Genomic DNA, 24,681 nt, shown 5'->3' with positions numbered 1-24,681 from the left:
TTTTTTTGTGAGATTTAATGTGGCAGGACGATGAACATGATGAGGAAATAGTTTCCCAAATGTTTACCAAGAATACGGCTTCTCACCTGGACCAATAACGGAAACATCATTCACATGAATACGGCTTCTCACCTGTGTGAATTTTCATGTGCATTCTTAAAGAAGATTTGTCACTGAAATTTTTTCCACATGTTTCACAAGAATATGGCTTCTCACCAGTGTGAGTTCTCAAGTGGCGCAACAAGCAACTCAGCTGACTGAAACATTTCCCACATGCTCCACAAGAATATGGCTTCTCACCAGTGTGAATTCTCATGTGGCGCAACAAATTAGTCCGCTGACTGAAACTTTTTCCACATGATTCACAGGAATACGGCTTCTCACCAGTGTGAATTCTCATGTGGCGCAACAAATTAGTCCGCTGACTGAAACTTTTTCCACATGATTCACAGGAATATGGCTTCTCACCAGTGTGAGTTCTCATGTGTATTCTAAAAACAGACCCGTCACTGGAACATTTCCCACATGCTTCGCAAGAATACGGCTTCTCACCAGTGTGAGTTCTCATGTGCATCATCAAATGACCCTGCTGGCTGAAACATTTCCCACATGTTTCACAGGAGTACGGCTTCTCACCTGTGTGAATTCTCATGTGGACCAACAAGTGACTCTGTCTTCTGAAACTTCTCTGACAACTTTCACAAGAATACAGCTTCTCACCTGTGTGAGTTTTCATGTGGACCAACAAATCATTCTTTTGGTTGTAACTTTCACCACAGATTTCACAAACTTTCTTCTTATCAGAGACAGTTTCTAAGTTCTGACATATTTTACGGACAGTTTCAGCAGATGTTTCCTTACAAAGACGTTTTTCACATTCAGCCAGCTTCACTGACACAGGAAAGTTTTCCACACGCTCACTATGTAATATGCCGATTTTGTCACGAAAGAGGAACTGATTAATGTCTGGTACTTTTTCTGGTTCAATCAGGTAACTTTGCTCCTCAATACTTTCAAACTTCAGTGGAAGCTGCTCTGCCTCCTGGCTGATACCCAGTTCATCAGTCTTTGGAGGTTCTGGTTCTTCTTGTTCCTCTTTAAACTGTATAACTCCTGGTTCTAGAGGTTTCTCTTTGATCTGTGGAGGTTCTGGTTCTTCTGGTTCCTCTTTGATCTGTGGAGGTTCTAGTTCTTCTGGTTCCTCTTTGATCTGTAGAGGTTCTCGTTCTTCTGGTTCCTCTTTGATCTGTGGAGGTTCTTGTTCTCCCTGCTCCAGACAGTAGTTTGGTTCCTTTTTAAAGAGCTGCTCCCCTCTACAGTCATGGTGCTGTGGGAGCTCTGGAGGGAAAAACAGTACAAGACAAAAGGTTAGTTTAATTACTTCTGCAGTTCCAGCTTTAAAAAAATAACCTGACTCAAGAAATAAACTTGAAAACTTTCATTCAAATTGCAAAAAAGAGCCGCACAGTGCAGCAGTGATTAGTGCTCTTCCCTCACAGCATGAAGGTCCAGGGTTCAAATATCAGCCAGGACCTGAGGCCTTTCTGTGTGTCTGCATGTTCTCCGTGTGTGTGCATGGCTTCCCTCCAGGTACTCTGGCCTCCTCCCACATTCCAAAAACATGCAAGTGAGATTAACTGGCGACTCTAAAGCCTTGTTTCCACAGCTTGTCTTTCGGTGGTAAGACACGGTATAGGTTGGTCCTGAACAGTAGTGGTACCGGTCCAGCTTAACTGTTGCATGTCCCCACTGCAGAAAGCACAGTTTGAATGTAGGCGGGGTTGTGAACGGCCTTGTGAGGACACAGATAGGTATATACTATATACACTATACACAACGGTGAAGTCCAGGCTCTGGCTGTTGTGGCCGTAATTTATATATATATATATATATATATATATATATATATACATATACATATATATATATATATATATATATATATATATATATATATATATATATATATATACATATATACATATATATATATATATATAGTATATATATATATATATATATATATTTTTTTTTTAGGGATGTCAAATGATTAAAATTTTTAAGCAGGTTAATCACTGCTTACAAATTAATCATGATTAATCACAAATAATCGCAATTTCCAAATATGTCTGAAATATGCCTTTTTTTTCCTGTATTGCATTAACAAAAAAAACGACAGGACATTATTATATATATTTAACACGTGATGTGTTTTTTTATGTAAAGCTTGGGTCGACGATCTCACGACAATCTTGGAAAACTAGCATGTAGCACGAATGTAGCATCTCCCCAAGGCTCCGCCCAGCTTCCACCCCATTGGAGGAGCTCCCGTTGGGAGCGAACACACTGGATGCGGAAGTGTTGCACGCGCGCGCAGATGCGCCACGCGCACGGAGTTTGTGATCGCCTCCAATATTATTAACCTTTCTGACTGCCTGCACACAACGCGCATAGGAGCACAGCGCGCCTGCCCGCTTCGTTCTATTTTTCACACGAGCCGCGAGCGCCGAGAGTGCCCTGGTAACGCGCGCGCGCACTGAACCAGAGCCAGTGCACGCCATTGAAATGTACGCGCAGGGGGCTGGTAGAACGGCGAAGGGATTTGATTGGTTTCTGAAGAGCGTTCCGCGCCTTACGATTGGTCGGAGTTTTTACTGTCCTTTGGCCGCTACAGTGGTCAGTTTTTTTCCGCACCTTTTTCCGTCCACATAATGTATTGACTTCTCCCAGGGGGCAAGGAGCATTTCACTCAGTATGACAAAAAGTGCTTTTGGACAACATTGTCTACGCTAGCTTTAAGGCTCCAAATAAAATCAATATTCAAAAAACCAAAACATGCACACCATAACATAATGTCTGTGTGTGTGCAGTGTATTTGTATGTACACCGCACCGCTCCCAGCTGGCCTGCTTGTCATGATGCGCATACGTTAAACTGCGTTAAAAATTTTAACGAGATTGATTACAGAAATTAATTAACGCCATTAACGCTCTTTATTTTTGACAGCCCTAACATATATATATATATATATATATATATATATATACACACACATACATGTATACACACACACACGTGCGCGCACATACATATGGATGTGTATTATCACGATTTGTGGCCCATCACGCTCCGATAGTCACTTCTCAGCGGCTCTACTCAGCCCTAAGTGAAGCTGTGAGCCTCCATTCTCTGCGATACAGCTCGGAAAACTTTCTCATCCTGAATAGCACCGTACAAACTGCTCCTGTCCTGTTCTGGAGAGGAGCGTCTGCACATCATCAGAAGACCAGCACTGTGTGCCATAACATTTAAAAAAAAGTGAAAACAACCAGCGTATGTGAAGTGGCACATGAGACAACACAAGGTTTCGCCAGCTGATGAACTGTTGAAACACGGAGGGTTTATCGAGAGTGACGGCAGTGTTGCAGCTCGTCCCTGTGAAACCCGAACCGGTGTGCCTGGAACCTCAACAGATGAGTACTGAGAAGTGGTTCGGGTTGATACTTGGGTACAATCCACAACCTTATGGCAAGCGTCGTGAGCGGCGCTTTTCTATGCAAAGTCTATGGTGGACGAGCGTCGTGGAGCGGCGGGCGGCAGGGCGGCGCTTCAGGAGCGTCATGAGCGTTGCTTTTCGAGCGTTTCGAGCGTCGACACCCACGACGCGCGTCCCCGGCGTCAGGAGCGTCGTGAGCGTCACTTTTTGAGAGTTGGGAAAACTGAACTTTCGACGCGCTGCCGCTGAGCGTCAACCAATCAGAGACGATCCCTCCGGTGCTACGTCACTACGAGTGATCCGAGGACCGATGCGGGCCAGCCAGTGTTGCTAACTTGACGACTTTATCGCTAAATCTGGTGACTTTCCAAAGCCTCTTGGCGACGATTTTTTGTCAAAAGCAACTAGCGACAAATCTAGCGACCTTTTCTGGTGCTCTGGAGACGTGACAGGACGTCTCGTTGCTATCGTCAATGAGCAGCGGGTGCTGCGTGAGCCCCTCCCCCATCCCAAAGCTCTCACAGCGGTCAGTTTCACGCAGCGCTCCCTGCTGCAGTCAGAGCAGAGAGGAGCAGAGCAGCCAATAGCGACTTTTCCGACGACAACGCGGTCTAGCTTTATTTAAAAAAATAAAGCCAAGCCACTCTCCTGATGCGATCCGCCATAGCTGGAAACAGAAATCAGCCTCCCGCGCACCAATAAACTGACGCGTGTCAAGAGCGTCGCAAGCGTCGCGAGCTTTGTGACCACCTGGTGTCAAGCGTCGCGCTTGAAGCGTCACAAGTGTCAGCTTCGAGGCGTCCCAAGCGTCGACGACGCCCGCGACGCGTCCGGTGTGAACGCACCATTAGTCAGTGGAAACACATGACAACCCAACGGACACTGTGACGCACCACCAAAAGAGCGCTTAAATTGCCCCTCTAGGTATGAAAGTGACTGGTTGTCCTCTGTGTTGGTCCTGCGACAGACTGGGGAACTGTCCAGAGTGTACCCCGCCCTCGCCCATATGAAGCTGGATTGGATTCAGCACCCGGAAACCCTGAAAATGAAGAAGTGGGCTAGAAAATGCATGGATGAATTTACACGCTGAATCCCATTTCACCCCTTAGCCCTCCCCCTTGGTCCTACCCCTCCGTTTTGCGCGTTCACGTGGAGGGGTAGGGGTGTCCTGATTGTCATTATGACGGAGGGGTAGGGCTATACACCCCTCCAAACGGAGATTTTCACTTCACTTTCACTTCAAACAGAGGGGTATGATGCAGTGGCGAGGGGCAGCGGCAGGAGCGCTTGTTTTGTCCGCCTACACTGCAAGTAGCGTGCGGCGTTAGTTCACTTCCGCATTGGCGGGAGCGCTCGTTTCCACACCCGTGCATTCCAGGCGAGCAGTGTTGAACAAACCAATTTATTGAAAATAATCGTCAATCTGTTGTGTTTGGAATGCGCGGGTGTGATAACGAGCGCTCCCGCCAATGCGGAAGTGAGCTAACGCCACCCGCCACTTGCGTTGTAGGCGGACAAAACAAGCTCTCCTGCCGCGGCCCCTCGCCACCGGCCGCCACTGGGTATGAAAGATTTCCCAGAAAGCCTGGCAAGATCAGCAAGATGGCGGCGTCCGCAACGAAAGAAGTTTATAAATGTAAATATTTTCTCAATGAGGAAATTTTTAAATGTAAGAAAAACATTCTTCTTCGGCAAACAATTGTCGCATCTGCCTACGTCATCGGCAGCAGCGACTACTGATGACGTACGCGATTGTCGAAGGGGTGTCCCAATTCGGAGGGGTTTACTTTCAGCACTACCCTTTAGCACTCCATTTCAAAGGGGTAGGGGCAAGAGGTAGGGCAAAGGGGTAGGGACAGAAAGAGAAATGGGATTGCGCCAGACAATTGCCTGATTAGCACCTGCCGCCCTGAAGCAGCTATTGGATTAATGAATACTTATTATTGGAATGTCCTGATTGGTTTGGCGGATATCTTATAGTGAAACTTACCTCCAAAGGTAACAAACTACTGCACTGAGTGCAGATACTGTTGACTGGACGGCTTCCAGCTGATGGAGTAGCAGCAGGTGTTGTGACAATGCTCTTCCAAATGAAACACGAATATCCGACAAAGCAAAACAAAACTCAATATCCCGTCACCTCAAAGTGAAAAGGACAGATGATTGGGAAAAGAACTACAAAAGCCCTCCCAGACCCCACAAAAAAAAAAAAAAAAAAAGAAAGAGGAAGAAATTCCAAACACTCGAGATAAAAACACCTCAGGGAAAATCCTCGAATGTAGAAACATTTGTGTGTTTTCGGTTCACTCTGGGCACTTTGATGTGAACAGTCACTTTCCAAAAGAGAGCCTGGATCAGTGCAGTGTTCTGTTCCCCATCAGGAAGAACTCCTCTGCTGAAGGCTCCCCTGCCGTCATCACAGTGGATAAACTATTTATCAAAGGTCAGCTGTTCCACGACCTGAACATCCCTCTGTGACTCGCCTTATCTCAGGTACTGTGCTTTTACCAACATTATCTGTGTGTGGATGATTGTTTTCTCTTTGGGTTCTGGCTTTCTGTGATTTATTTTGTGACACTGTTTGATATATTTGTATTAAAAAAAAGACTTAAAAAAAAATTCAGATACTGTTTTCTGTAATGGAGGTTGGAGAGTAAGAAAACACATAGTACACTAAGAAATAGACAGAGGCAGGAGGAGAACGACAGGACAGAGAAACCATGATGATAATGCTAAGCTAAAAAAAACCGAACAAATCCAAACAGGGAGTTGGGAGTTCAATGCTGTTGGTCTATTTGTAATATCAAAATGCCACCACAACGACCACATATTCAGATAGTCGGCTCAAGCCACACATATTTCCTTGGAGGAAAAGGGAGATGATGTTTTCACATCAGTGTAATGCTGAGCTGTTGCTGCAATTACACTTCCACACCAGATGGTGATGGAGATCCTCCACCAGTCACATTCATGTGTTCATTCACATGTTTCCATACCTGTTCTGTGTCTGCGCTGACCATCAATCTCCATCTCGTTCTGGACCACAGTTTCTTCAAACACGCTGAATATTTCCACAGCAGCAGCAGTTCGTCTCTGGCTGCTGAAGTCTCTCAAACAGTGGTGGGAATTGTCACTTTCACCATCAGAAACAGTCACATCAACAAGCTCTTCCTCCTCTTTCATGTGTGAAGCTTCATGTTCCTCCTGCTCCACACTGGAGCTCGTCTTCTGCAGTAGATTCTCTGGAGGGAAACAAGATAAAAGTCACTGATGTGATAGAAGGCAAGATATTACACTGATGGAAGGATGAGACAGGACAGACTGCATTTCAAATACAAACATGTACAAGCAACAAGTCTGCTCATTTCTAATCAATTGACAGCAGTGGGCTTTAAAGAATAACTGAGGAAACTGTCTGGATGCAGCATCAGCTTCAGGCAGTGTGAAAGGACTCAAAGGCGATTAGTGGGTCGAGAACACGGGTCGACCCGCTAGTTGCAGTGTCAAAGGGGTATTAAAAGCAGATGGGAGAAGCTAAGAACTCCATGTTAGTGGATGAGAGATGGTAACTGCTCCGTGTTAGTGGGTGACAGATGCTAACAGCTGCATGTTAGTGGATGACAGATGCTAACAGCCACATGTTAGTGGATGAGAGATGCTAGTGATGCTAAAAAACCCATGTTAGCAGATGACAGACGCTAACAGCTACATGCTAGTAGATGGGATGCTGATAGGAGTGTAACGGTATTTGTATTCGTCCCGTACCGTCACGGTACGGGGGTCACGGTTCGGCACACGCAATCACACGACGAATACACCAGTGAGTAAAAAAAAAAAAAAAATTCCAACCTTAGATGGCGGTAATGAGCCTAAAAGCTGCCGGCAACCACCATTATCACAGAAGAAGAAGAAGTAGAACAAGCAGGTCCAAACATGAACAAACAAAGAAGAAAGTACAAGCGGAATGAGAGCTGCAGCGTGTGGCGGAGCGGATTAAACGGGAGAGTATTTGTTCCGCGTGCGTTCCCTCATACGGAGTGACGTGTGACGTGCCAGTAAACGGGAAGCAGCACAGTCAAAAAACCAGCAGAAAATGCCACGGTGGTGGAAAAACACTTTTTTAATACAAAACCCCGACATAAAAAACATTGGAGAGGCGAGATGGAACCAAATCGCGCAACAGTGAGTTGTATAAAGAGAATACGAGCGATCGCCGGCTGGTGTTATGGATTAACTGGTTCCCGTGTTAACGAATGACAGCGGAGGTCTGTGTAAACACATGCTGATTACAGCAGTTGTTAAAGTAAGACTCACAAAAGACTTTAAACGTATACACTCACTGTAACTGTCGATAACCGACGTTCGCCAGAACGACTAGATGTTTCAGTCATTATTGGTCACAAGTTAACACGGGCACCAGTTAATTCGAAACATCGGCATGCGGCGCAGAGCTCACACCGAGACGTGCTGCTCCGCACGGCGGTGCTGCGGTCAGGGGAGCAGCCGCTCCTTCAGCAGCATATCATGGAGATTTTGGGACATTATTTGAGCAGATATCAGCAGATAAAAACTCTCTGCTTGGCGCTGAGGACTGCTGCTGCAGAGAGGAAGACCTGCAAGTTCCTCGTGAGACTTTGTGCGCATGTCACAGGGTCCTTGTAAACAGGGCTGGCTCTAGGCATAGGCGAACTAGGCGGCCGCCTAGGGCGGCATGTCCCGAGGGGGGCGCAGCGGTCGTACAAGGGGCGCCACGACGCTCTGTGTTCCGTGTGCCCCGCTGTGCAGCGGTCCGATGCACTGCGCTCCTCGTCCTCGGCGCTGCCCGGCACTGATCGGTATTGTTCGGCATCGCTCCTCAGCGCACCCCCCCCCCCCCTCCCCGCTCAACAAATGTCGGCACCGCTCAAAAAACACGCTCCCAAGGGGCGCTCGTCTCGGACTCGCCTAGGGCGCCTCTGAAGCCCGGGCCGGCCCTGCTTGTAAACGAGGATTCATCGTGGATGCTTTGTATGCTGTACATGAATACACTCGCGTTTAATACTATTGTTTACAATTGGATTGAAAAAACACCATGCAAACTGGGCCAATAATGTGTCGCATGGGAAAGCTTGGGAAAAATGTTCTGGTACATTTGTGAACTTTTTTTACTTTTTCCCCACTGTACCGAAAAACGTACCGAACCGTGACCCTTACACCGAGGTACGTACCGTACCGTGGCTTTTGTGTACCGTTACACCCCTAGATGCTGACATTTCCAGTGAAATGAATGGAAGATGTTAACAGCTACATGCTAATAGATGAGATGCTAACATCTTCATTTTAAAGGATGGGAGATGCTAACAGTGCTAAAAAGAACAATACTAACAGATGACAGATGGTTAGTTTTACCCTACTGATGATGTGTTGTTGCAATAGTAATATAATGCAAATAAATATGCAGGGTTTCCACTGTAAAAAAAAAAAAAAAAAAAAAAAGGCATCCGACAACGTGACCGGCAGGTTTTCAATCTACCGGTCAAGTGCGTGATTTCCCGGTCAAATATTATCTGAATTTGTTGAGCTTAAATGCTGCAAAGTACTGTATTACTCCCATAGCTTCCGTGGGGGGCGGGGGGGGGGGGGGGGGGGGGGGGGGGGGGGTGTCAAACAGCAGAGTCCCGCGGACAGCTCCACAATAATGACAGGATCCGCACCTTGACAGTAACTCTGACATTTGGGCTCTATAGGGCTCTAACCCTTTCTAGTCTGAACTATTTTGTTTAGTAAAAAATTCTTTAAGTTTCGCCTGTTTCGACATAAGTCTCCTGCTGTATTGTTGTTGTACTGCGCGCTTTCTTTGTCGGGGTAAAGGAAACATGTGCTACAAGTTTAGTTCCGCGTGAAAAAGATAAGATTTTGGGTTTTATTATTGTTGTTTTTTTTTTTTTTAAATAAAATGACGTGGAACTTGCCTTTTTTTTTTTTATTTAAACTTTGCTTGGAGGGAATATTCAAATAAAAATTGACCTTGGAGGGAATATTTTTCAGCGGACATTTTGACCAGTGGTGTTAAAATATGCCGGATTTCGGCAGATTTTACCAGTCAAAGTCCAGTAATTACCGGATAACGGAAACCCAGATGCAGGGTTTTATGCCATATTATGCGGTAAGACTGCGGTCATTTTTGTCGGGTTGAGTTTCATCTGCCTGCTCAGCGACGTCTGCCATATTAATTTTATGCTTATTCACTGTTTTTATTTTTACCAATCAATGTAACATCTTGAAGCCCTCTGAGGCAACTGTTGTTGTGATACTGGGCTATACAAAAATAAATTGATTGATTGATTGATTGCCATTAGCTCATTCCACTAGCCATGGTGGCTACGTTAGCATAGAGCATAGAGCATAGAGCCCGGTTAGCTGAGCTTGTTTCTCCCAAGATTCGTGGGCTGCAGCTCCTATGTCTGTGACACAAACAATGGTTCCGGTCTATTTTAATGCGATTTGCAAACACTGTTTCTCTATTTCTCTCTATATCTCCTAGTCTACTTGTCTCTGGTCTGTTCTCATACATCTGTGTGCTGTTGTGGTCCGCCCGCTAAGTAGGTCGTGCGGAAACAAAGCGAGAAAGAGAGAGGAAAAGAGACTGTTTTGGCTGCATTTTGCGCCACACGGGAGTCTAAATTGATGGACTGTTGTGTGCGGAAATAACCGGTATTGCCAAACGTCTGCGGTTATATAACCGTGACGTTTAAAACCACGGTTAATAGTAAAACCGGTTAATCGCTGCACCCCTAGTAATTTCAAGCTAAACTTGCAGTCCCAGTTGCTCGTGCGTTGCTCAGACGCTCAATGTGCAACAAGTTGTTGTGTCCTGCTATACCACCTCCCTCCACTAGTCTCCATTCACAGGATCACCCACTGATGTTGAGCAATAGAAGAAGAAGAGCTACTTCCTCTACTCTACTTTAGCACTGTGCTACACGTGTGTTTGCGATACACTGCCCCCTGCAGTTTGGGAGCAGACGCGCGACGAGGAACAAAGACACACACCTTCTCTCGTGCACGTTCCGCGCCTCACGTTCACGCACAAAGTAGAATCCAGCCTTAAAAACTGCACAAACCACAGTAACGTTAGCATGTTAGCCCAGACTGAGTGGCAATAAATCACTTCTTCTGTTTTCAAACAGCTCAAGCACCGTTTCCACTCTTTCTGACACACATGCTGTTTAATGCTGAAGCTTTCTGCTTTCAAATCACTCCTGTTGTTTCACTTTGAACAACAACTGCAGCTGCAGCCTCATTTCTGTCTGCTGGCTTCTAAACAAATGGAACAATCCTCCACCACTCACATTCATGTCTTCATTCACACTTTTACTAACCTGCTCTGTGAGACTTGATTGGAGGTTTCCACTTCTTACTGAACCACAGTTTGTTCACATTTCTCCAGCAGCAGCAGTTAGTCGTTGCTTGATAAACTCTCTCAAAGCCTGAACTGAACTCATTGTTGCTGGACGAGATGAAATATTTCCTCTGTGAGAAACGAGTCACACGACAACACAGCTTCAAACAGCCTCCAAAGCTGCTTCTTCTCTCACTGTTTCCGGAGGATCACAAACAGCGGTCAGCTTCATACTGACACCTAGTGGACACAGAGGGAACTGCAGCTCATCAGCCTCACCTCAATCAGTTGCAACTCTTTCATGAGCGGACTGTCCTGTGTGTTTTATAACTTTCAATTTAATCATCATCACCTTTGAGACATAAGCATTTAATTGAATGATTTCAATGACAGACAATACGTGGAATTTCTGATCATGTGTAAATTCTCCAGACCTATTCCAGGAATCATTTGGGGAACCATAACAAACCGATCACTGTCAAAGTTAGAAACTTACATAGAATGTAATGTTAATGCACAACACCATTTATTAACAATCTAGTAAATTTAATTACTTTCTGACTTTTTCAGTCAAATTGGTTCCCTGTTTACAGACATTTGACACATTTTACAACAATTCAGAGCAGTATGGATGAAACTGTCTAAAATACACAAACCATCAGTGTATTTCATAGTTTGTCTCTCATGTTTCTCATTCAGCATATTGTCTGTCAGGTCAGAGCTGCTCAGGATAAAAGCTTGATGGTAAAATACCTGGCCATTATAAGACAGAAAAAGGAACAAGTGTTGCTGGTAGATGAAGATCCAACCTGCTGCTCTCAGATATGTCACTGTGACATGATGAGGAGGAGGAACTTCCTGTCCAAACAGAGAAACCTGGCTGTCACCATGAGAAACCACACACACTTTACAAAGTTTACTTTGAGTATCACTGAGAACTTTTAGTTGAACATGACACTTTTAGTGTCACTGCTGCTCCTCCATACATTCACTGGCAAGTCTTCAATTCATCTCTTCCTTTTCAATTTACTGACAGCTGGATTCACATTGCATCATTTTTTCAAAGGGGACATTTTCCACTGTCTTCTCCTCTCAGCCAGAAAATGTTCATCTAATGGCTTCATTTTCTCCACTTTTTCAAGGACTAACAACTGCAGACACAACCTCTCTTGACCGACAAGAAGTCAGTGGAAGAGAGGGACAACCTGTCACACTCATGTACAGTAGCTGTCAGACAAGAGAGAGTTATATTTATCTTTATTGGTACAGACATCATTCAGACCTTCAAGCTCCTCATTTTATACTCTGGAAAGGAGCCAAAGGTTACTCAAGTGAACACATTCCCGATGGTCGATATGGATCCCAGACATCAGACTCATCACTGAGAACCTTCCGAAGCTAACCCTGGCAGCACAGCTCTCTACTACTGCGCTCTGAGACACAGTGATCCAAAGTGTAGAAGCTCAACGGCGGCTCCACTTCCTCCGCAGCCTGAGAAGAGCGAGAGCCCCATCATGACCACCTTTTAAAGAGACCAGATGCATCACTGTGTGGTACGGCGCCTGCACCGTGTCCTGGCGCAAGACCCTGCAGCGCATTGTGAAAGCAGCTGAGAGGATCATTGGCATCTCTCTTCCCTCCCTCTCCTCTATCTACAACACCCGCCTTACCCGCACAGCCACCAGGATTGCAGGTGACCCCACTCACCCTGCCCACAGCCTTTTCAGCCTGCTGCCGTCGGCAAGGAGACTGCGGAGCCTCCGGGCCAGAACTCGCAGACTTAAGGACAGCTTCTTCCACCAGGCAGTCAGGAAGCTAAACTCCCTGACTGCTCTGCCCCCACTTCCCGTCTCTGCCCCCCGCCACTGACCTCAGGCCTGAACTTTTGTGTTCTACTGTGTTCTTAGTAATGTATTTTATTTATTACCTTATGTGGCAACGGGAAGGGAAAATTGTGTAGTGGTGTATAGAGTTGATTACGGTTAAGTTAATGCTATACACCAAGGGGCCAGACAACGCCACCCTGGGAGCCGCACCCAGGGAAATGGATAGGTTATATGAGGGTGCCCCTTACGGCACCCAGGTCCGGGACTAAAGGAATCAGAAGACGTGGTTCCGTTCAAAAAATAATCTCTTTATTAAATATTTCAAATTGCACTCACACCCTAAAAATGGAGGGAAAGAGGGGGGGGAGCCCAAGCAGAGGCTGGCTTACCGTTGGGGGCACAGTGTAGGAGGGGAGAAGAGGGTCTCAAAGGGATCACCCCAGACACACGTGAACACTTTCACACCAAAATAAAGATGAACACACTCAAACTATGGGGTGTACACACGTCACACAGGAAGGAGACTGACACCCGGGAACACCTGCACCACCACCGCCACGCTCAGCCTCTGGAAGGGAGGAAAGAGAAGGGAAAAGTTAAAAGGAGGGGTTTCCTAATAAAAAAAAAAATACACCCAGCAATAATTGAAAAGAATCCGTAATCAAATTAACACAGGTGGTGGGCAGTCACAACACAACAAGTAAAATAAATACATGGAATGAACTGTAAACTGCCCCCACCTGAAATTAATATGAACAAAACTTGATTCTTTTAACAAACAGAAAGGGGGGGGGGGGGGGGGGGTACCCCCTTACAACGAAGGAAAACTTAACCAAGAAGAAAACAAACAAATAGAGAACCAAAAGAAATATGCCATCACATGAAAGTAAAATTACCAAAAAAACAAACCAAAAATGATAAGGAAAGAGACAATACATGTGATGGCTAAACCAAAAAGGAACAAAAAGTGTTAAAATCGAGTTCACACTCATTCACACAATAAAAGCGATGCTGGGTGGCCCATCACTCGATAACTGCGTCCATGATACTCCAGAATGGCAGCCGTCACTGCTGGCTGCATGCAGGTTGTAACCCGGCCAGCTGGGGGGGCCCATGCCACGGTCCGGTAGACCCCAAGGAGCACCCGTAGTCCGAAGTCACGGCCACACCATCAACACAAAGGCATTTGTGTTCCGACAAAGCAGCGGCAGAAACCGAGCATGCAGAATGGAGATCTGATTAATAAAGTTTGTGTTAAGCGAGGCCACAGAGCCGTATTATCCACATACCACACCAATAGCATCTGTCAGTCCACTCAAAAGGGAGGAGGCGGGGCGTCACGGGGGTAATCTCTCACACACACACACAGTCTTGTATTTCTATCCTTGTGGGGACCGTCCATTGACTCCCATTCATGTCTAGCCCCTAACCCTGACCCTTACCCTAACCCTAACCCACACCACAACAAAGCCGAACCCTAAAGAAATGTTTTGCACTTTTACTTTTTTCAGTAACAACAACATGGTCAAGAAAACACTGTTTCTCCTACTTAGGACCGGAAAAAGGTCCCCACAAGGCACGTCGTTCCACGTTTTGCTATCCTTGTGGGGACATTTGGCCCCGACAAGGATACAAATACAAGAAAACACACACACACACACACACACACACACACACACACACACACACACACACACACACACACACACACACACACACACACACACACACACACACACACACACACACACACACACACACACACACACACACACACACACACACACACACAACAGCTGATTACGGCTGCTGTCGTTACCTTGCGACATATCCGCGCACAAAGAGGGGGGAAATCACACTCACCGCAGTCTAGTAGTAGCTCAGCCTAGCAGAAATGCCATTCGCTCCAAGCGAGCCGAGCAGAAACGCAAACCCGGAAGAGAGGTGCGCAAGGGGGCGGGACATGCTCTCAGTTCCAAAACCAGCAGGGAGCGCAGGTAGAGTGCGTCTTTATAGCCAGCTCCCCCTGCTGGGATTGGTTAGTTACTGCGGGCCACACAGAAACCTCCTCCTGCTACACTTAGATTTCAGTAGATTATTATATGTTTTGTTACACCATGGGTCCGAGAGGACTGTAATTTCATTTGTGCTGTATGTCTTTATGTATGGCATATTTGACAAATAAACTGACTTTGAACTTTGAATTAGTAGTTACTTAACGTAACTCCAGTTCTACGAGTGTATGTGTGCCCACCTACGGGCTTCGTTATTGGTACTCCTCTTGGCGCCAGCCAATCCACTGAGACGAAACTGAAACTTGCGTACCAATCCTAGCTGTGTGTCGGCACAGCACCACGCCCCACCCCGAGGATATATTACCAACAGTCCGACGGCCAAATCTCCGTTCTTCTGAATCAACAAAGAAGGAAGCAAACAGCTGGGCCAGCGGGTCGGTGGGCACGCATACACTCGTAGAACTGGAGTTACGTTAAGTAACTACTGATTCTACTTCGTGATATGCTAAGCCCACCTAGGTTTCGCTATTGGTACTCGCTATTGGAAGCCACAGCGGCAGGCGGGGAAAAACCCTGGTCCCACACGGGAAGCGGCAGCTGGGCTCAAAGGACCGACACGGCAAGCGGCAGAACTCCTGTTCCCGCTAAGCACCGACACGGTCACGACACGGTCACAACATCTGCCAGCCAAGGCAGAGCCAGAACGGCAGGCGGGGAAAACCCTGGTCCGCAACCCCACGCGGGACGCGGCAGCCAGGCCACAAGGACCAACACGGTTAAAGCTCGTGTCCGGAGTTTCCGTTCGTTTCCAATGTATGTATCATTTTTTAACAGAGCTTAAATGTGTTAGTCTAGTTTGATACTTTACTATAATATTAGCATAAAGCACGGGTCGGCAATTAGCGGCCGTGGGCCAAATGTGGCCCACCGAACCGTTCAATCCGGCCCGCGAGAGGATTCCAACACGTGCGCGCACAAACGCACGCATTACCCCGGGCCCTCGAGCGGACGCACGCACCCCTGTTGGAGTGCGATATCTGTCATTGTGTTGCAATAGACAATCTTCGAAGGATGTGTTGTTTCGTTGTGGTTTCCGGTTTCTCACTGAAAAATAAAGAGGAGTGGCACCTTGTCTTGTGAACAGAGAGCGCAAGTGAGTGCGCTGCACCGAGCTCTATGGAGTAAGTTTGAGTGTAACGGTGTGTTTCCACAAGACGCGACACGAATTTTTCGTGCGATGAGATCACATACGAAGTCACTGTAATGACGCGATTGTCGCTCAACCTTGAGCAGCGGACGACGGACGCGAGCGATGACGCGGAGAGCGGCCGGCGGTGAGCGTTTCCAGGGAAAAATCTGCGCGCCCGTCGACTTGCACTGCCACTCGCTGCCGCCCGCCGCCGCTCCATTGCTCGTCGCTCGAGTTGAAATAATTGAACCTTTCAAGCGAATTGGCGCCAGGACAGCCTATCAGCGTGGAGGTCTTCACGGACGTGCTGAAGGAGGGCAGCAGGACTCCGACCATGCAGAACAATTGGCGTGATGCCAAGGCGAGCGGCGTGCACGATCTCACTTGTTCACCGCTTCTGATGGAAACCGGGCGTCAGCCTGAAGTAGCGCTGGAACCGGCCGTCCAGGCGAAGCTCCTGCAGAAGACGGTGGAACTCACCGAGCTCAGGCCGCCTCCGGAGGGCAGCATGCAGCCAGAAGCGATGCCGGCGCCTCGGCCGCGGCCGGATCTGACTCCCCCATGCCAGATACAGAGCAGCGATGGCGGTGGGCAGAGCCATCTCAATCTTAGTCTTTATTTGTAAAAGCACTTCTCGTATTCATAAAAGTGCTGAACAGTAAAAACAGTCATAAAAACAAAAAAGAACAAAACCCGCACCATCGATCAGTATGCGCGCGTGCACACACACACACACATACACACAGACAGCCGGGTGCACACAGGATTGTGGGACAAACATCAGAAAAATCCTGCCCACTGTGCACGAGACGGTGATGAGGGAGAGACAGCAAGACCGATTTGTTGCCTGTTGGGATGAGGAGGCTGTGATGTTTCTGCAGGATGTTCTGTGTTGCATGTGTGTACCAGCGTGACCCGTCCCGCGAATGAATTCACACACCAGCGATAAAAGTGATGCATCTAGCGCGGCACGGTATCATTTGTCACGCGAATGATACCGTGGGTCGTCCCCAGATGAGCCACGCAGGGAACTGAGCATCCTGACCCAGATCACTCGCGACCAGAAGTCCGAAGTGATCACCTTGGGATGAAAGGCTGGATTAGGCCAGAGGTGCACGAGTCCCCCATCCTGACTGAACACCATACAGGATGGGTGGACCGACAAAGCGCAGAGACTCTTTTGGCGGATGCAAGCGCTAACAAAATGGCAGCCTTGAAGGAGAGAAAGTGGTCCTCCGCCTGCTCCAAAGGCTCAAAGGGGGGTCCCTTAAGATCCTCCAACACCGTGTGGAGGTCCCACGGGGAGACCACATGTCTAGAGGTTGGCCGAAGCCGACACGCCCTGCGCAGAAACCGCTTCACCAGCGGGTGACTGCGTGCAGAGAAGCGGCTGAAGCCGCCATTACCCGCTGTAATGGCCTATGCAAACACCGCTAGAGTGGATGCAGCGCGACTGCTGTCCAGCAGGGTCTGGAGAAACTCCAAAACTCCAGACTGGGTCCAGACCCCTCTCTGAGCACCACGTCGTGAAGAGCTGCCGCCGAGACCTGTAGGCCTTGACAGAAGAGGGGGCCTTGGCACTCTGGATGGTGGAAACCACCGCTGGAGGGAGATGTGGTTCCACTAGTCTCACCCTTTCAGCCTCCAAGCCAGGAGCCCCCCGCCCAGGACAAGGCGGGATCAAATGGCGCCCCCTGCCTGCAGCAGCCCGTCGGGGATCAGCCACGGGTCTCCGACCGCCAACTGGACCAGGTCCGGGAACCACTGGGTGTTCGGGGAGTCCGGAGCCACCACAATCACGTGGAGGTTCTGCGTCCTCACGCAGCAGCAACGGGGTCAAGAAATGGGCTGGAGGGAACGCGTACAGGAGGCCCGGAGGCCAGACCCTGTGTGCGAAGGCGTCTACCCCGAGAGGGGATCCGTCTGACGATCTGAGCGAGAACCAGAGTGGGCACTGTGCGTTCTCTGCACTGGCGAAAAGGTCTGCCACTGGGTGGCCGAACCTGGACCAGAACCAGGCTGCCACCCACGGGGACACTCATAACGGAGTGGGCCTCCCCGGGACATTCTGTCCACGCCGACGTTGAGGACCCCGGGCACGTGTCACACTCTGAGAGAGGCAAGGTGCCGGTCCGCCCACAGCAGGATCTCTGCCACCTTGCGATGAAGGTGGGGAGACAGTGTCGCCCCCTGCCTGTTCAGGTACGCCACCACCGTGGTGTTGTCTGACCTGACGAGCACATGGCTGTCCTTCAGCCTGGCTTGGAAATGGAGCAGAACCTGCTGCACTGCCGTCATTTCCAGCACGTTGATGTGAAGAGGCATGAAACCCCAGGCCCCGCCTACCGCGAGATGGCCCAGGGTTCCTCCCCATCCTGCAAGAGACGCATCCGTGAACACCTCGATGTGATGCGACACACAGCCCAAGGGGACTCCCTGCATAAGGAGAGCAGGATCCATCCAGAAAAGGAGATCCTGGCATGCCTGGGGCAGGATCGAGACTTTTCTGCATCTGTCCTGCTTCCCCAAGCAGCAGGGACCTGGGTCGGCATAGCCCCGCCACTCTGACGCTTCGCTGTGCTAACACAGGCGGAAGCCGGTGGAAAGTGCAACTTGGAGCGTTTGTGAGGTACCGGCAGGGCCTCCGCGGCGCTCCGCTGGCACTTTGTGCATGGTGGGAGAGTCAGCAGCCCAAGCTCGCTGATGTGCCCCGCTTTCACGGCCGCAGAGCAGCGAGATTGTGGAGGGAGAGCCGGCGATGGCACGGTGCATCCAAGCGGCTCCGTGAATGCTCCGTTCACTGTTCTCCGCCGCTTTATCACATAGCGGGAGAAGGGAGGGAAAGAGCTTGACATGCTTCAGTCATGCAAACACGGGAAGAGGGGAGGATTGCTGCTCTATGAGAGATGTAATGGGCCTGACGGCCTTTATTTACATGTTTGGCAGCAGATGAAGGATGAGCGGATGGGGCGCTCCGCGGCTTGGGCGTGTGAGACCATCTCGGCTGGTCCGCGCCTCGGGAGACGATCTGGTCTGGCTGGACTCTGGAGAATTCCAGGGGGCTGGTCTGCGCTGCTCCGCCCGACGGCGTCGCTGCGGGTGGGGCTCACGGTGGGGCTGTAGGTGCAGCGCGAGCTGCCGCCGCCTCCAGGCGCTTGACGATGGCCTGAATGTCAGGTCCGAAGAGGGAAAAGGTGGATAGGGGGAGTCCCGGGTCTCCTCGCTAGTCCCGCTCTGAGAGTGATAAGAGACCAAGCCACAGGTGCCTCATGGCAAGCTGTGTATTGGCCATGACGTGGCCTCCATTGATGGCGGTAGCGTGGCACATCCGCATCAGGACCTCAGCCGTGTTCTGGACCTCCTCGATGTCTTCGGGGGATAACTGGGTCTTCTTGTGGCAGATCTTGTCGATGGAGCTCAGTAGAAACGTCATGTTGTTAGCCAGGGCAAATGATTGATTGCCGCTTGCATAACCTCTGTCCAGAAAGCCCGCCATGCGCCTGTCCCTCTCTGACGGCAGCATGGGCTTCCCACTGGGCCAGGCGGAGGATTTTGGTAGGAGGCACAGTCTCACGGAGTCCTCAATAGCAGGCACTCCGTTGACCGGCGACCAGCCGTCCACGCAGCAATATTTGGTGTAGCCTGTTACTGTCGCCTTGGCGGTGAGCGGCGTACCCCAATCCCGCTGCACGTTCACTTGGAAGGATGGCACTGCGGGACATAGCACCGCAGTACGGGACTGAGTCCGTGACTGGGTTGCCAGCCCGAGTGCTGTACCGGCTTTGGAGGCTGCGGCGGCAGCGCGAGGCCGGTGTGCTCAGCTGCGGACGTGAAGAGCCCCACAAGGTGTTCCACAGGCTCGCGGGGGAGCGCTCTCGCGGCTGGCTCGGGAGAAGGTGGAGAGGGAGGCACACTGAGTCGACCTCTCTGACGCCGAGACGCTGCTGCTGATGCTTCCAGCTTCGGTCCAGTTGTACGGAGCGGGGGCAGGAACATCCTCAGCGGCGGCGTCATGCCTGGGAGCCGGTGATGCGGTGCCCATGAAGGCCGCTCGCCGCTGGGATTCTTCTAGCAGCAGGGCGAGGCAGGCAGGGCAGAAATTCCCCTGGCGGAGATGCTGCCAGTCGAGGCAGAAGAAGCAGCGCTCATGGTGATCTTGCTCCATAAAGCGGTGGCGCAGGAGCGGCAGGTGAAAGGCCTGACGCCCGATGGCGACTCGTCGCGGGTCGGCTTGTCCATCTTGATTCTTGAGTCTTGATCGCGAAGGTCTTTGATGTGGAATAATGCTTTGTTTTCAAAGTTCTCAGGAACACAGTGTGAAGGCCACTCTGTTTTGTCTGAAGTCACTTGGAAACAGCGTCTGCTCGTCTCGTGTGATCTAGCTATATGACCTGGCATGGCCGGAAGTCAAGCCAGAGTCGGGTTGGATTCTCCCCGGAGCAACAGCCTTGCTCTCAATCAGCTGATTTGTGTGTGCTTCCTCTGCAATCCTCAATAAATCCTCCTTGTGCAGCGTCAACACCTTGACTTGTCATCTTTGGCTCTGATTCACCAAAAATTCCACAACAGTCTTGAATGGCTTCTTGTAAGTCTCAAGGGCTGAGGAAGAAGAAGGGAGATTTGGCTGTCGGACTGTTGGTAATATACCCTCAGTGAGGGGCATGGTGCTGTGCCAAGACACGGCTAGGATTGCCGTGCAAATTTCAGTTTTGTCTTAGTGGATTGGCTGGCGCCAAGAGGAGTACCAATAGCGAAGCCCGTAGGTGGGCTTAGCATATCACGAAGTAGAAGAGGCTGTACAAAAAGCTGAACACAGATATGGGACTTCTCTTCAAAGAGGAGGGAAGTGGGATTCAGCACACAGCTTCATGTCAGATGGATTCTGCTAATTCCTGTTTGATCAGAATCAGCAGTGATTTATTCATAACATAATTTAGAACATGTTGGAGGTCTGACAATATCAACAGGAAAACAGTTCCAAAGATGTTAGGACAATGTTCAAAATGTGAATAAAACAAGATGAAATGGTTTGAATTTCTCCAAAACTTCATTTTAATTTCATTCACAATACTAGAATTTGGCACTCAGAGAGGGCAGACCTCCGCCACACGTCAAATCAGTCACCAACAACAATAAGAACACCATATATAAGAGGATGACACTATATTATGACTCGTGTTTGTCATTTGTTTTTGTTTATTTAACCAAAATGACCACAGGTCATAAACCTGAAATACAATAAAAAAAACAAACCATCACAATACAATTACTTGAATGTAATCATTATTCAAGCAAAGAAAGCTTGCAACATCTATCTCAGGGGTCCTCAAATACAAATCTTGAAGGTCCACATTTGTTTTTTCCATAGAAGCATGGGTCCAGGCTTCTCAGGCACCCGAGACGAACCTGAGACGAGCGCCCTGTGGGAGCGAGCGGGCGGGTGTGTGTGTGTGTGTGTGTGTGTGTGTGTGTGTGTGGGGGGGGGGGGGGGGGGGGGGGGGGGGGGTTGCCAAATGATGCCGGGCAGTGTGGTGCTCATAAAGTGAATATGAACTCTCATCTTTGAAGCGCAACACTTGAAAATAGATTGACACCCTGCACCACGCCGCTGCCAATGTTGTAAGTCACCGAGCAATAGCAACAAACAGGTTCGGGCCGCCATTAGCACCGCTAGCCAAATGCTAATGCCGCCAGCCGAATGCTAACACCGTTGAACGCCCACAACTCCCAGGTTTCTTACCCCGCTACGTGCTGCAACGCTCAAGCAACAATTAACACTGGCCCGGCGAGGCGCACATCGAAGCACATAATCAACATTATGCATGCCGCACAGGCCCCCTGTCGGTGGGCCTGCCCAACTATGTGGAAGACTGCCCTATCTCTCAATGATAAAGAATCCTTTAAAAAATTCCTGGATCCAGACAGTGATCCAGATCATCACCAAAATTTAATGGATTCTAAGTTAGCCCAAGATCCACCTTTCCACAAAGCAATCCGTCCATTACTTTTTCCGTAATGTTGCTAACAAACCAACCAACCAACCAACCAACCAATGTGATTAGATAACCTCCTGGCGGACGTAATAACACACGAGGTAACAAAGGTCTCATTTCTTGACAATAAATGGATTCAGAATTTCATGAAAATAGCAGCTTCTTTTGATTCTGATCAATACCATATCTCAGAAAAACAAATTAAATGGATTAACAAGCTGAAGGATTTCAACTGGATGCACTGTACTTGTCTTCTCATGTGGACCAATAAATCAATCTGACGAGGGAAACATAATTCACATGAATACGACATCTCACTTGTGTGAATTTTAATGTGTATTCTTAATAATAATAATAATAATAATGCATTGGTTTTATATAGCGCTTTTCAGGACACTCAAAGACGCTTTACATTGCATTATTCATTCACTCCATACTGGGTGGTGGTAAGCTACTACTGTAGCCACAGCTGCCCTGGGGCAGACTGACGGAAGCGAGGCTGCCAATCTGCGCCATCGGCCCCTCCGACCACCACCAACCACTCACTCTCACAACTTTCATACTAGGCAACGTGGGTGAAGTGTCTTGCCCAAGGACACAACGACAAGACTTGTCACTGAAACTTTTTGCACGTTTCACAACAATGTGGCTTCTAACCAGTGTGAATTCTCATGTGGCGCAACAAATGAGTCCGCTGACTGAAACTTTTTCCACATGATTCACAGGAATATGGCCTCTCACCTGTGTGAGTTCTCATGTGTTTTCTAAAAACATACCCGTCACTGAAACATTTCCCACATGCTTCACAAGAATACGGCTTCTCACCAGTGTGAGTTCTCATGTGCATCATCAAATGACCCTGCTGACTGAAACATTTCCCACATGTTTCACAAGAGTACGGCTTCTCACCTGTGTGACTTCTCATGTGGACCAACAATTGGCTTTGTTTAATGAAACTCTTCAGACATGTTTCACAAGAATACGGCTTCTCACCTGTGTGAGTTCTCATGTGCACTGACAAATTACTCTGTACACTGAAGCTTTTCCAACATATTCCACAAGAATATGGCTTCTCACCTGTGTGAGTTCTCATGTGGTCTGACAAATGACTACGTTGACAGAAACCTTTTCCACATACTTCACAAGAATATGGTTTCTCACTTGTGTGATATCTCATGTGGAATAACAAAGATTTCCGTTGACTGAAACTTTTCCCACATGTCTCGCAGTAATGCCGCTCCTCACCAGTGTGGCATCTCATGTGGACCAACAAATCACTCTGTCGACTGAAATTTTTCCCACATGTTTCACAAGGATACGGCCTCTCACCTGTGTGAATCTTATTGTGGCGAATTACAACACTTTTTTGGGAGAAACTTTTCCCACATGTTTCACAAGAGTACGGCTTCTCACCTGTGTGACTTCTCATGTGGACCAACAACTCACTCTGTCTACTGAAACTTTTCTGACAACTTTCACAAGAATACGGCTTCTTACGTCTGTGAGTTTTCTTGTGGACCAACAAATCATTCTTTTGGTTGTAACTTTCACCACAGATGTCACAAGCTTTCTTCTTATCAGTGACAGTTTCTAAGTTCCGACATATTTTACGTTTTTTACGGACAGTTTCACCAGATGTTTCCTTACAAAGACATTTTTCACATTCAGCCAGTTTCACCGACACAGGAAAGTTTTCCATACGCTCACTATGTAATATGCTGATTTTGTCACGAAAGAGAAACTGATTAATGTCTGGTACTTTTTCTGGTTCACTCAGGTAACTTTGCTCCTCAATACTTTCAAACTTCAGTGGAAGCTGCTCTGCCTCCTGGCTGATACCCAGTTCATCAGTCTGTGGAGGTTCTGGTTCTTCTGGTTCCTCTTTGATCTGTGGAGGTTCTGGTTCTTCTTGTTCCTCTTTAAACTGTATAACTCCTGGTTCTTCTGGTTCCTCTTTGATCTGTGGAGGTTCTAGTTCTTCTGGTTCCTCTTTGATCTTTAGAGGTTCTGGTTCTCCCTGCTGCAGACAGTAGTTGTGTTCCTGTTTAAAGAGCTGCTCCCATCTACAGTCATGGTGCTGTGGGAGCTCTGGAGGGACAAAAAGTACAAGACAAAAGGTTAGTTTAATTATTTCTACAGTCCCAGCTTTAAAAAAAATAACCTCTGACTCAAAGAATAAACTTGAAAACTTTCATTCAAATTGCAAAAAAGGGCCGCACAGTGCAGCAGTGATTAGTGCTCTTCCCTCACAGCATGAAGGTCCAGGGTTCAAATATCAGCCAGGACCTGAGGCCTTTCTGTGTGGAGTTTGCATGTTCTCCCTGTGTGTGCATGGCTTCCCTCCAGGTACTCTGGCCTCCTCCCACATTCCAAAAACATGCAAGTGAGATTAACTGGCGACTCTAAAGCCTTGTTTCCACAGCTTGTCTTTAGTAGGGATGTCCCAATACAACTTTTCCACCAACGATACGATACCGATATTGCAACCTTGAGTTTTGGCCGATACCGATATTGGTCTGATACGATATCAGCGTGAATCATACATACTTTCATTACTTATTTTGTAGTGTGGAATGTTGGAAAAGGCTTGATCAAGTGATGTTACACAGAGAACAACAGTCAGCAACAGTAGGTATGAGAAAAACAGACCCATTTATTATTAACCAATTGGTTACAAAAATTTTAACCTTCAACATAATATCTGCAGTGTTCCATAGTTGAAAAAAAAATAATTAGAAGACGCTTAAAAAATAACCTAAATAACTCCAATTAAAACAAATT

General features: G+C 48.1%; 2 protein-coding genes across 2 annotated transcripts in view; both read right to left on the bottom strand.

Moving 5' to 3' along the window:
* LOC115406113 (gastrula zinc finger protein XlCGF71.1-like) overlaps window positions 1–24,681 on the bottom strand; it is a 143,270-nt gene that overhangs the window by 17,478 nt on the left and 101,111 nt on the right. The gene's annotated exons all lie outside the window — the stretch shown is intronic.
* LOC115405335 (zinc finger protein OZF-like) lies at window positions 64–23,599 on the bottom strand. Its single transcript, XM_030114895.1, has 3 exons — window positions 22,558–23,599; window positions 694–720; window positions 64–86 (listed from the first exon to the last, which is right to left on the bottom strand). Exons 1-3 carry the CDS (start codon window positions 23,597–23,599, stop codon window positions 64–66), a joined length of 1,092 nt encoding a protein of 363 aa, XP_029970755.1.

This window comes from Salarias fasciatus, chromosome 18 (assembly GCF_902148845.1).
Source record: "Salarias fasciatus chromosome 18, fSalaFa1.1, whole genome shotgun sequence".
NCBI classification, from domain to species: Eukaryota; Metazoa; Chordata; class Actinopteri; order Blenniiformes; family Blenniidae; genus Salarias; species Salarias fasciatus.
This window is presented reverse-complemented; position numbering and strand designations above follow the sequence as displayed.

Bases quoted from the DNA above. Each gene is read 5' to 3' on its own strand.
- LOC115405335 (XM_030114895.1), bottom strand. From the start codon at position 23,599: ATGGAAAACTTTCCTGTGTCGGTGAAACTGGCTGAATGTGAAAAATGT. The intron at 721-22,557 runs GTTAGAAGCCAC...AAACTCACACAG, and splicing joins CCACATGAGAATTCACACTG to GTGAGAAGCTGTATTCTTGT. The intron at 87-693 runs GTCAGAGAAGTT...TTATTGGTCCAG, and splicing joins GCTGTATTCTTGTGAAAGTT to GTGAGAAGCCGTATTCTTGG.